This window comes from Astyanax mexicanus, chromosome 6 (genome assembly GCF_023375975.1).
Source record: "Astyanax mexicanus isolate ESR-SI-001 chromosome 6, AstMex3_surface, whole genome shotgun sequence".
NCBI classification, from domain to species: Eukaryota; Metazoa; Chordata; class Actinopteri; order Characiformes; family Acestrorhamphidae; genus Astyanax; species Astyanax mexicanus.
In genome coordinates, this window is record NC_064413.1 from 21,360,504 (window position 1) to 21,373,120 (window position 12,617).

Sequence of the window (12,617 nt, forward strand, 5' to 3'; positions counted from 1 at the left end):
ATTAATTTATTAATGGTTACTAATTAGGTTGTAAATGCCTTAAAAATCATTAATAATTAGTTATGTGGCTGTGGGTTCACTATTTGGCAAACAACAGGTCTATGTCCATTTTTACGTAGGTGTTATAACTGATTATTAATGATTTTTAAGACATTTACAACCTTATTAGTGACTATTAATAAGGTAAGCCATTTGTAAACCTTTTATAAAGGTAGTCTTATTTTGAAGTGGTACCATAAATGGAAATAAAGACTAATGAGAACATTTATATACATGATTGCATACAATAATCTGTCAGCTCTATTAGATCCACCACTTCCATACGCAAGTTAACAAATGTGTGCACAAACTATGAACATGTTCACTCGATTCCTTTCTTTTTTAAAATCACAACAGATAAAAAAGTTCCATAGTTCCATTTTAGTACAGTTAAATACACTTTTTTTTACACAATTTAAGTAAGATTTTGTACTACTTTTATGTAATTAAAGTATAATAAGTGCAAAAAAAGCTGTTCTATTTTAGCACTCTTTAAATATACTGGTTATTAATGTGGCTACAAAAACACTTTAGTGCAATATAGCATAATAATGCTTAGTATATTTTAATCTGCATCTTTTTTTTCACTATGGTAGCTTAGGTATTGTTGTTACAGTGTGAAAAGAGTGAAAAGAGAAGTGGCTAAAAATAGGCAGGCAGCTGTGATATTGGGAATTGAAAGTTACAAGACTGATAAACAGAAACTAAGAGATATTATGTAAGTCTGGACAGGAAATTACAGTTAGTTAGTTGTGCAGTGGTGCTCATAAATCATAAAAAAACATTTAAACATGCATATTACTAACGAATGTATCACATGCCAAAAACTGCTTATTGCCTTAATTCCTCGATCAGAGACGGAGCAAGAAGATACGTCTTTGCTTTATCATAGTGCTCCGATACATACACCTCCTCTACTGTGTTCTTGTTCTTGTTATACTTGACGAGGACTCTGTCCATGTTACTCTCCGGGTTATGGCGATCGTAGTACTTCCTGACTTCATAGGGCAGGTCGCTCGCATGCTTGTAATGGAGGTTTCCTAAAGTGAAGTATCCGTACGTCTTCTTGTCCTTCAGTTGAGGAAGGAGGTTGTGTGGAAGTAGATTCTTGAACTCGTGGAAGCCGTATTCTCCTCTCTTGGGGTCGCAGAGAGCCACCATGTTGTTGTCGACGCAGTTATTCACATACCACACAAGCAGCACAAGCCCGTGTCTGGGAGGTGGCGTGCCAAATCCGGTCTCCTCCAGCTCCTCCACAGAGTTTAACGTCTTCAAAGATGACAAGATCACCACCGCCGCCAGGAGGACCAACCTCAGGAGTTTACAGCAGCTCATCGCGCCGGTCTGTCAATCAGAGACAACAAATTATATCGTCGCTGTCCAATGAAAAACACTTATCTCCAAAACAGCAATTTTACAGGAGAGAGAAAAAACCTTCTAAACTTTCAATGGAAGTCGATGTAAAAAGAGTTTATTTCAGGTAATTTTGAAATATTTCTATTGGTCCGTTCATCAAGAAATTGTGGCACAGTGTAAGGGACAGTTTGTCTGTTCAAATTATGTAGTAAACTAAAAACCAACAAAAATGGATATAAGTTTTTTTCATAGGACAGTGACGATATCAAACATCCAGAACTGTCACTTTCAGTTTATTATTGCTGTGGTGTGATAAAAAATTTTGTGGAGTACCCAACTAAGCTGTGGATCATGTGACTCTCGGCTGCTTCTCTAGTTAGTGTTCTTCCTTTGCCAGGACTGTCAGTTTAGGTGGACGGCCATGTTTTGGTAGATTTGCCGTTGTGCTGCACTTCTTACATTTTTGGATGATAGATAGAATAATGGTCTATGATATATTCATATTCTTGGATATTTGTTTGGATCAGCTTTTACAGGGTGGACATTCTGACCAGAAACAAAAAAGGGTTAATATAAAATGAACGCTACAGGATGGTTAAACCAAGAATGAAGAAAACACGAGGGAAAATAGTGAAGATTATTTTTCTTGGCAAAAATAGAATTTTAAGCATGTATTAAAAATGACAAGGGATAGAGAATATATATATTTTAGATGCTTAATTTTTATCTATTAAAGTTGTGTTTAGATTACTGTATATCTAAAAAGAAATTAAGAGATCACTTCAGTTTCTGAATCAGTTTCTTTGATTTTGCTATTTATAGGTAGATGTTTGAGTAAAATGAACATTGTTGTTTAATACTATAAACTACAGACAACATTTCTCCCAAATTCCAAATAAATATACTGTCAATTAGAGCATTTATTTGCAGAAAATGAGAAATGGCTAAAATAACAAAAAGATGCAGAGCTTTCAGACCTCAAATAATGCAAGTTTCATATTCATAAAGTTTAAAGAGTTCAAAAATCAATATTTGGTGGAACAACCCTGTTTTTAATCACAGTTTTCATGCATTTAGGTATGTTCTCCTCTACCAGTCTTACACACTGCTTTTGGATAACTTTATGACACTCCTGCTGCAAAATGTCAATCCAGCTTCCACTTGATTATATTCCAGAGGTTTTCATGCATAATTTTTAAGTGGTCTCTTATTTTCTTCCGTATATATATGGGGTTGGGGCTGATTACGGTAGAAATTGGGGTCAAACTTGGAGGCGTATTTAATTGCGTAATTAATTGTGACTTTTAAAACATCACAAAGAACACACTGAAGTGAACACTGTCTCTATGCCTAGATTTCATGCTGTTTTGATGACTCTTTTAAACAGATCCATCTCTGTGCTTCAAGGTTAGTGTATCTTCTTTTCTTTTCCTCTGACAGATGATAATGTGCAATTCCTTCAAGGCAGAAAATATTAAAATGTTGCCCTTGCTGACACGTTAACTTGATCTAATTAACCAGTGTCTAAGTGATATTAAGCTGCCTGCATTTCAGAAATGCGCTCCGAAGGCAGCGGTAGACTTACTGATACCAGGGGAGTGAACTGAATTAAATAAATGCAGCACATTTGCATGTAATAGCACTATTTTCAGCATAATGTTGATGCACCTTACCTCAGTGATTTAGCAGCCTGCTGGAAGATTTGGGGAGCTTGTCAGGTGAGTATCTACAGGATCCTCCAGTGAACCTGACAGGATTTCTGAGGAATGAAAGCACAGTGTGCACGAGAAATGAAAGAATCACTTTCACTCCACGCTTTATTTGCTCAGCACCACACAGGATGTGGAACAAGGTGTGAGGTTTACTTCACTTTTTGTTTTTTGTTTTTTTCTCAGTTTCACTGAGAGTGTATTGCAAAGCATTACATGATAAACGAAACTGTTTGCATCCTTTAAATCTAACAAATGATTCAGCTGAATTTAAAGCACAGTGATGATAGCTGCCAATGACTAACTGACACGTTTTTCTCCAGAACAATGGAAAATTATAATATATAATATATAAATCATATTCCAATTATTTAAAAATAAAAGGAGGACAATATAATGCAAAAAGTAAAGAATATATTTTGGCATTGTTAGGTAAATCATCATAGGAAGACTCTCAGAGACTCTTGAATCTCTTCAAAAAGAGAACATATAATTGAAAATATATGAGCAAAAAAACAAACAAAAAAATGTCCAATCATTCTCCACACCTCAAACAATCTTTAAGATACTAAAGAATTGAAAATGTGAAAAAGAAGAAATGAGTGAATAGATGAAGTTCTTTTCCTCTGTATGTGGCCGTGTGTTCTATGCTGTGTACAAAGCTAAAGTATATACTCGCTGAAGGTTTCTCCTTCAGAACTCCCTAAAAAACGAGCTAAAAGAGTTGATAGCTGAACTTGCTAATAATGCAGCAGCTAATTGTGTGCAGATGAGGTTATAAAGCAGGGGTCGGCAATTAAGTTTGGCCACGGCCATGGCAATTAAGTTTCCAAGCCATTATGTGGCAGGCCACAAAAAAAAATTCTGTTTAGGAAAATAAAGTGTAATAGGATGGAGTGCTACAGACTAGTAGCTCTCCAGCCCAGAGGGTTGTTGAAGCAAATTGCAGAACAGTTGATCTCGAAGCAGGTAAACTCAAGAAGAAAGGAAATAATAAATAAATAACCACACAGCTCCTCACGCGGGATCGAACCCGTGGCATCAGGGTTGCGGTATAATACAATACAGCTGCCCTGGCTAGTGAATTGGGACACAGTCGGGACAAAAAACACCCTTATAAGGAGATAGGGAGACCAAGAACGGGTGGAAAAACTAGAACAGGCGGAAACTAAACTCACTAAAACCAAGCGCGACAGAGAGACGTGGGTGGGGAGGAATGTAAACAAAAGCTCACCAGAGAAGCATTTCATTTCTATTTTTCTAAATTATCGTTCTTTATAGTTCAAACAACCTCACGGGCCAGATGTTTCATGCTTGCTGGCCACATCTGGCCCACGGGCCGCCTATTGCCGACCCCTGCTATAAGGTGTTATGTTAGCAGTGTGGAAGATGGCCTGTCAGTGTGGTCAGGAGAATCTGGGCTCTATTTTTGCAATCTATAGCACATTGGTCAACTACAGATCACACAGCTGATTTTTTTAGGGTGTGTCGGTGTGTCTTTGTTATTTTGATTGTGCATCATGGGTGTGTTTTGAGCACAATGCGAAATAGACCAATCAGTGTGCCAGTTGTCATTCCCTTTAAGAGCCAGGTGAGCTCTGACTTTGGCACGTTGATATCAACACTTTTGCTCGTCTCAGAAGAGAACATTGACGTGCTCTTTCACGTTGTAAAGGTACGCCAGCAGCTCATTTAAGTGAACAGCAATGCTTTTATACTTTATTCTGTTTATTGTTGATGTAAAAGCTGGATTTGTGTTCATTTGTGTGTATAACAAATGGAGATGTACACACGCTGAAAACTGACTGTTGTCAGGGTTTTAAACAGTCAGTGGCGCACCTGTATTTCCTACCTAACCACACACACAATTTTAACGGCAGGGGGCAATAAAAAAAAATAGACTGTTGACAGGGTGAACGATAGCAATGAGCACTGAGACGTGCCCATTTTCTCACGCTGAAAAAAGCCAATGGACGACTCTGCGTCATCTTCGCCAAGCTCAACTATTACTAGGATTACGATATCTTGTTTATCTGTCTACTTATAATAAATCAAATACTAACACCTATTTTAAGACATGCTTTCTCATGTTATATCACAGGATATGCCTACGTTTGTCCGGAGGGCGAGAGAAAGCCTGTTTTTAGGCCGCTGTATGTTGATCTCTAACACAGGAACATGGCTTTTCTTTCTGCTGTCAACTCACTCCAGCTCAGCGGCGTCATATCAAAGCCTCCCCACTTCATTAGAAATAAATTAGACTTTTAAATGATCCCTGCATTGCAAACAAGTCCAACACCAAGAGAGACAGGACGACAGAGTTAGAGAGAGCGAGAGAGAGAGAGAGAGAGAGAAAGAGGCATTTGCATTTCATTTGCAAAGATTTAACACCAAATTATTCTCTTCCGTTTTAGAGTCGTTACTTATTTATTTCTTGGTCTCACAGCTTACATCAGCTCGCCGGCTCCAGTATTCTCCACAGTAGCTCAGCTGTGTGTGTGTGTGTGTGTGTCGTTCAGCGGTTTCTTTGATTTGAGGGCTATATGCATGTTCACTCTTGAGAAGGGTGGGCAAACCTAATCCTAGCGGGTTGGATTCCTGCACAGTTTTTAGCCTTTTCTGTTTAAGCACACCTGATAAAACGTACCTGTTAACAAAGGTGTCAAAAGGATTGAAATTTATACCTTAAGGTTTAAAAGTACTTCTAATTTAAAAATATTTCTAATTCTTATATACTCTGGCGTACAGGTGCTAGTACTCAGGGGAGGCGCTTCCTGGGTGACTCAAGTGATCATGAGAGTATCTGACTGCTGTATTCTGGGTAGTGTAGTTTGCTGTCTGAGCTGAATGTGGGGGAGACAGGTGCGCTTTCGGTGCCAGGCATGACAGCCATGAGTCATAAGACAATGTGGTTGTGTGGTTTATTGGTGTGCATTTTGGTGTGTTTAGGTTTGTGCCTGTGTTAAACCAAACCAAACAGAGGGAGAAACGCTCCAAATAAACAAACTCATCAACTGATCCGGACCAGAGAAACCAACTACAGGTATAAAAAGCCTTTTTATACTCAGCAAATAAAGTTACAATTCAGAAATCCCTACAACCAAGCTGAGATGATTACAATAAAGTAAAAACAGCCAATTTATCATGCACTCTTTATTCCAGCGACACACGTTGGTTTTATCTCCCCCAAACATACATACATAGTATATACTAGTATTTTATTTGACACCATTAATATAAATATACAGTAACTGCAATTTACATTTCGTACATTTATGTTTTTATTTACATTTTAGCATGCAGTTAATCTGATTAATCTGATTAACCACCACTACTTTAAATGCAAATTTACAGCCTTTAAATAACTAGTTGAGAGCTGGAAGACTAGATTTAGATATGTTCAGAATGATGGCCAGTGCTGTAGATTATTCTAAAACACCTTTATAATGTAAGGCGTGATGAGACGGGAGGCGGACGTTTAAGCGGGTAAGACATAAGACTTTTAATAAATAATAGGTAAATAAACAAATAAACAAACAAGGGAATAACGAATAAATATATGTACATAAACAAACAGGGAAAACAAACAAAGAGCTAAACTAAACAGACAAGTACAAAACAGGGCTAGGGATATATATACAAGGATAATTACAAGAATATATACAAAACAAAGAAATAACGTGACTAGGAAATAAACGTAAATATAAATAAGAAATAAACAAGAAAACCAACCAGAGAAATAAACAGAGAATAACTACTAAACAAAGAACTGTGGAACGTGGCGATAACTACAAGAAAAGTGGCAAGACAAAACAACAGGGGAAGGTGCAAAGACCGACCGCAAACATAGATTAACAAGTACTATTTATACTAAACATGAAACACAGAACACCTGGGAAGGGGCGGAGTTACAAATTAGACACACGTAATGGAAAAGTACAAGAGAAACACACTAGGAAACGGGGAAGACACCAGAAAACATAGCGAGGGCGTAACAGAAGCCCCTCCCTAAACGCGCAGCTCCCGAGGCGCGTAAAAACGAACCCCGGGGGCCGGCGGCGGGGAGAGGCCGGGAAACACAAGAGACGAGACCTGAGACTTAACATGGGGCAGAACTGGAGACTGAACTGAAGACTGGACAGGAGACTGGACAAAGAAAGGAGACTGAACCGGGGACGTGACTGGAGACTGGACATTGGGCGAGACACGAGACTGGACGGGGAACTGGACAGGGGACGATGACTGGACGTGAGACATGACAGGTGACTGGACAGGACTAGACATGGGAACGGGAACCAAAACATTGACAGGAACAGACACGAAGACGGTGACAGGAACAGGTACACAGAAACCAGACAAGACAGGAACAGGAACATAGACCGACACAGGAACCATAACGGGGAGCGACATGGGGACCAGAAAGACCTGGGGATGCCCAGGACTGGCTAAAGTCATAGGGGTAGTTCGTGGAGCCAGCCTGGGCAAAGTTCTTGGGCTGGGGTCCGGGGGCCTTGGGGCAGACCTGGGCACACGAGGCTTGGGGCAAAACTTAGTCCTGGGCGCCGGGACTGGCATGGGTGTGGTGACGGGCCTCGCTGGCGACGCGACGGCTTGGGCAGCAGAAGCTGGAGGCGCGGCGACTCGGGCAGCAGGAGCTGGTGGCGGTGCGGCGTCTCTGGCAGCAGGAGCTGGCGGTGCGGCGACTCGGGCAGCAGGAGCTGGCGGTGCGGCATCTTGGGCAGCTGGAGCTGGCGGCACGGCGACTCGGGCAGCAGGAGCTGGCGGTGCGGCGACTCGGGCAGTAGACACTGGCGGTGCGGCATCTCGGGCAGCAGGAGCTGACGGCGCGGTGACTTGAGCAGCTGGGGCTGGCGGCGTGGTCGGCGCTGGAGCGGTAGGCACCGCTGGCACAGGGTCATGGACGGTGGGCACTGCTGGCTTCGGCACATGGGCAGTGGACACCGCTGGCACAGGAACATGGACGGTGGGCACTGCTGGCTTTGGCACATGGGCAGTGGACACCGCTGGCACAGGAACATGGACGGTGGGCACCGCTGGCATCGGCACATGGGCGGTGGGCACCGCTGGCACAGGAACATGGACGGTGTCTGGCACCGCTGATATCGTAGCATGGACGGTGGGCACCGCTGGTACAGGAACATAGGCGGTGGGCACCGCTGGCATCGTAGCAGGAGCGGTGGGCACCGCTGGCATCGTAGCATGGGCGGTGGGCACCGCTGGCACAGGAACATTGGCGGTGGGCACCGCTGGCATCGTAGCATGGGCGGTGGGCACCGCTGGCACAGGAACATTGGCGGTGGGCACCGCTGGCACAGGAACATTGGCGGTGGCGGGCACCGCTGGCACAGGAACATTGGCGGTGGCAGGCACCGCTGGCACAGGAACATTGGCGGTGGCGGGCACCGCTGGCACAGGAACATTGGCGGTGGCGGGCACCGCTGGCACAGGAACATTGGCGGTGGCGGGCACCGCTGACACAGGAACACTCACATGAACAGACTTGGACCCTTGGGCTGTAGGTGTCTGTGTGACGACTCGGGCTGCTGAAGACTGCACGGAGACTTGACCTAATTTCACCGCAGCGTATTCAGGTTCCGGGGTGGCAGTGGCAGTACAGTGTAGCGCCGTTGTCATGGGAACCCCGGAGCGAAGATCTGCTGCCGCTACGGGTGACTGGAAGCGCTGCTCGGCGGTCGCCGTGGAAGCTGGGTCTGCAGCCGTAGAAGATGCGAGCACCGAAGCAGCCAGAGAAACTTGACCCGTGGAATCAGGAGATGCTAACTGCGTTAGCCGCGTAGCCGTGGGAATGCCTGGAGCTGCAGCCGCTGGAGATGCTAACTGCGTTAGCCGCGTAGCCGTGGAGAAGCCTCGAGCTGCAGCCGCCGGAGGAGCTAGCTGGTTAGCCTCAGAAGCTAGCTGCGGAGCCGACGAGGTGGAGCGCGCCCTGGGAGGCGGGTGGAGGATAGCCTCCGCAAGCGGCGGCAAGCGGGCTCTCGTCGGAGGGTAGAACTCGTCCTCCGAACTGGACGCGGCTGCGAGGAGGTCCACGTAATCCCAGAAATAGTCCTCACAGTCCGCGTTTCTGCCCGCCTTGCCTACCTCGCGGTTCGGAGCGAGGCCGATGGCCCCAACCGTTAGCCCCCCCCCAAGAAAATCCTCCGATTTTTGGGACCTCTTAGAACGCCCAGCCCGAGGCCTTCTCCGGCCTCGAGGCCTCGGATTTTCCTGCGCCGAGGTCCCAAAGGGGGCATGACGGATGGCCAGCCCGGATCCAACCCAAGGGTTTCCCGAATAAACGTCCATGGCGGTCGGTCTTTCTGTAAGGCGTGATGAGACGGGAGGCGGACGTTTAAGCGGGTAAGACATAAGACTTTTAATAAATAATAGGTAAATAAACAAATAAACAAACAAGGGAATAACGAATAAATATATGTACATAAACAAACAGGGAAAACAAACAAAGAGCTAAACTAAACAGACAAGTACAAAACAGGGCTAGGGATATATATACAAGGATAATTACAAGAATATATACAAAACAAAGAAATAACGTGACTAGGAAATAAACGTAAATATAAATAAGAAATAAACAAGAAAACCAACCAGAGAAATAAACAGAGAATAACTACTAAACAAAGAACTGTGGAACGTGGCGATAACTACAAGAAAAGTGGCAAGACAAAACAACAGGGGAAGGTGCAAAGACCGACCGCAAACATAGATTAACAAGTACTATTTATACTAAACATGAAACACAGAACACCTGGGAAGGGGCGGAGTTACAAATTAGACACACGTAATGGAAAAGTACAAGAGAAACACACTAGGAAACGGGGAAGACACCAGAAAACATAGCGAGGGCGTAACATATAAGATTTAATTAAGCATCAAGATTGAATTGAACTTAAGTTATAATTAAATTATGATCTAGAATTCTTTCAATTTCAATTCAATTTCAAAGTGAGACAACTTAAGACAGAGATAAGACTTTACAAAAAAGGTCTCAACTATTTATTAATTGACACTATATTATTAATTAATATTAATTAATTAATATTAATGTCGCAATAACATTTAGAAATGTACAGTATAATTATATGGTAATTAGTGTCGAATAATGATTAGTTGAGACATTCCTTAACTATTTAACAATGTTTATAATTGTCTTGTGTTTATTTCTTACCTGTATTGTTATAAGTATCATTATTTGATTGAGAAAATGACAGTAAAGGTTACCTCTCCTAAATCCTAGTGTCAATAGAACTCTTACAGTTCCAGCTAGCAGCAATATTCATTTCTCACCCAGATCTAACTCATTTCTTTCAAGTGAAAAATAACTCTGAGATCAAAGTTTGAACTTTTAAAAGCACAGTGTATTAAGCTTCAAACTAAACTTTGCAGAAAGGTTTTTATTTTTTTTTTCTCCAGGAGGAGGTTTAGTGACCCTCGGACTAGATTCATAGGTTTAAGTGGGCTTTTATCTTCACACTCCTCTCACAGTTTAGCCTCTGGTCCTGAGGAGGAAGCTGGCTGGAGTAATTGGCTGATCACTCACACCTGTTCCTTCCTTTCTCTGCCTTTTTAAACACCCCTTTGGTTGTAGGAAGTTATCAGAGGCCAGAGATAACTGCCAAGCAGCTGAGCAATTATGAGCCTCCGCTACGAATAATGACAGCATGTGGAGAACAGGAACAAGCTGGACATTAAGGGCTGTAGTCTCTGTTTGTGTATTAACTGTGTTATTGTGCCTCAGCAGTTTTCAGTATTTGGAATTTAGTGGTTTTTAGTGTCCTACATTTAAGGAAAAAGCTTCATTGGAACCTTTAAGGAACAATTACACTGTCTGGCCAACAGAAAGTCGCCACCTGGACTTAAGTAAGTAAATGATGTGGGGTTGATGCTGCTGTTGTTCAGGTCTAGGTTCAGCAACAGTATGTGCCGAAAGAATGAGGTCAGCTGACTACCTGAATATACTGAATATAGACCAGCTTATTCCATCAATTGATTTCTTCTTTCTTACCTGATGGCACAGATATGTTACAAGATGACAATGTCAGGATTCATGGTGCTGGAATTGAGAAAGAGCGATTCGGGGAGCATAAGATCATCATTTTCACACATGGATTGCGAGTTCACCACAGAGTTCAGACCTTTAAGAAGCCCATTGAGAATCTTTGGGATGTGCTGGAGAAGGCTTTGTGCAGTGGTCAGACTCTGCCATCATCAATGCTGCTGCAAGATCTTGGTGAAAAATGAATGCAACACTGGATTAAAATCAATCTTGCGACATTGCAGAAGCTTATCGAAACAATGCTACAGTGAATGTGTGCCAGAATAATGGTCCAACCAATTATTAGAGTGTGTGAACCTTTTTTTTTTTTTGGTGGTGGTGAAAAAAAAGTTCAGTGTATACTCCTTATTATTCCACAGTTGGTGTAGTTTTGACCCTGCAATGTGATTGGCTGAGAGGTGTTCTATGAGTGCCATTATCAGCCGGTAATGTACTATAACCGAAGCTCTCCATGTATTACTCCACCACATACAAGTAACCTAGTGTTGATGCAGCGCTTACAAACCAAACAGTGCGGCTACAGGCAGAGCAGCAATGGAACTATTTTGACTTGAGGAGTTTTAATAACCAAACAGATCATATTTTTTCATTCTCTTAAACTTAAAATCTTTCAACAAACAGCGATAACGGAACCGTGGTATAATTGCAATAATACACTTGAGGTTCGTGCTATAACATGTAATATTGGCACTGCTGTGCTGATACGACAATTATCTTTATTTACATTTTTTTTATTGTCAGTTCACATAAATCTGACATCAAACAGGTTTTCTAAGATTAACTTGCTTGCTAAAGCCTGCTAGAGTAGTTGTCATGATGTCAGTGTCAGTAAATGTATGATATCACATTTGTGTTTAGCAAATAAGTTACATGAACCTTAAAATCCACCTTACATGCACTAGAGGCAGTATTAAAGCATGTCGTAGTTTTTACTACATTTCTATCTTTCTATTTAACAAACAGTCTTTTATTCTGTCTCGAAGACAGAAAGCAAAATATTACCACTAGAAGTGTCATTAAAAAATTCTGCAGTGTGCAGTTCATGAGGATGTTATATGCTGGTTTAGCTCTTTCTTCTTCTCTTTCCTTGCTGTGGTACGGGTCATCTGAATGGAAGGGCACTTTTTAATGGAGAGTTAAATGCTGGGGTCTTTCTGGACACTTTGTTCTGATGACCTGAGCAGAGCTGCTTAATTTGATTGTCATTTTCATTTAGCTGTAAAAGGAATTTTATTACAGAAAATAAAAGTGGTGTGCACCCATAAAGGCTCAGCTACAGTACCTACATGTCTGAGAAGCACTTGTAGCACTACATTTGTCTATTAGTCTTGTGCAAAAAGAATCTTCTCTCGGTAATAAAAAAAAACACTAGGTAAATTTGATGGGCACTGATTCCACTGTTTTATGAGGCACCATTGCAT

General features: G+C 42.1%; 1 protein-coding gene across 1 annotated transcript; it reads right to left on the reverse strand.

The window, feature by feature from the left end:
- Positions 1-3,203, reverse strand: si:ch211-198c19.1 (uncharacterized protein LOC100151013 homolog). Its single transcript, XM_049480769.1, has 2 exons — positions 3,069-3,203; positions 1-1,383 (listed from the first exon to the last, which is right to left on the reverse strand). Exon 2 carries the CDS (start codon positions 1,372-1,374, stop codon positions 871-873), a length of 504 nt encoding a protein of 167 aa, XP_049336726.1. The 5' UTR covers positions 1,375-1,383; positions 3,069-3,203; the 3' UTR covers positions 1-870.
- Between the last annotated feature and the right edge of the window lie 9,414 nt (positions 3,204-12,617).

Excerpts from the sequence above, each read along its gene's own strand:
- si:ch211-198c19.1 (XM_049480769.1), bottom strand. The coding sequence starts at position 1,374 with ATGAGCTGCTGTAAACTCCTGAGGTTGGTCCTCCTGGCGGCGGTGGTG.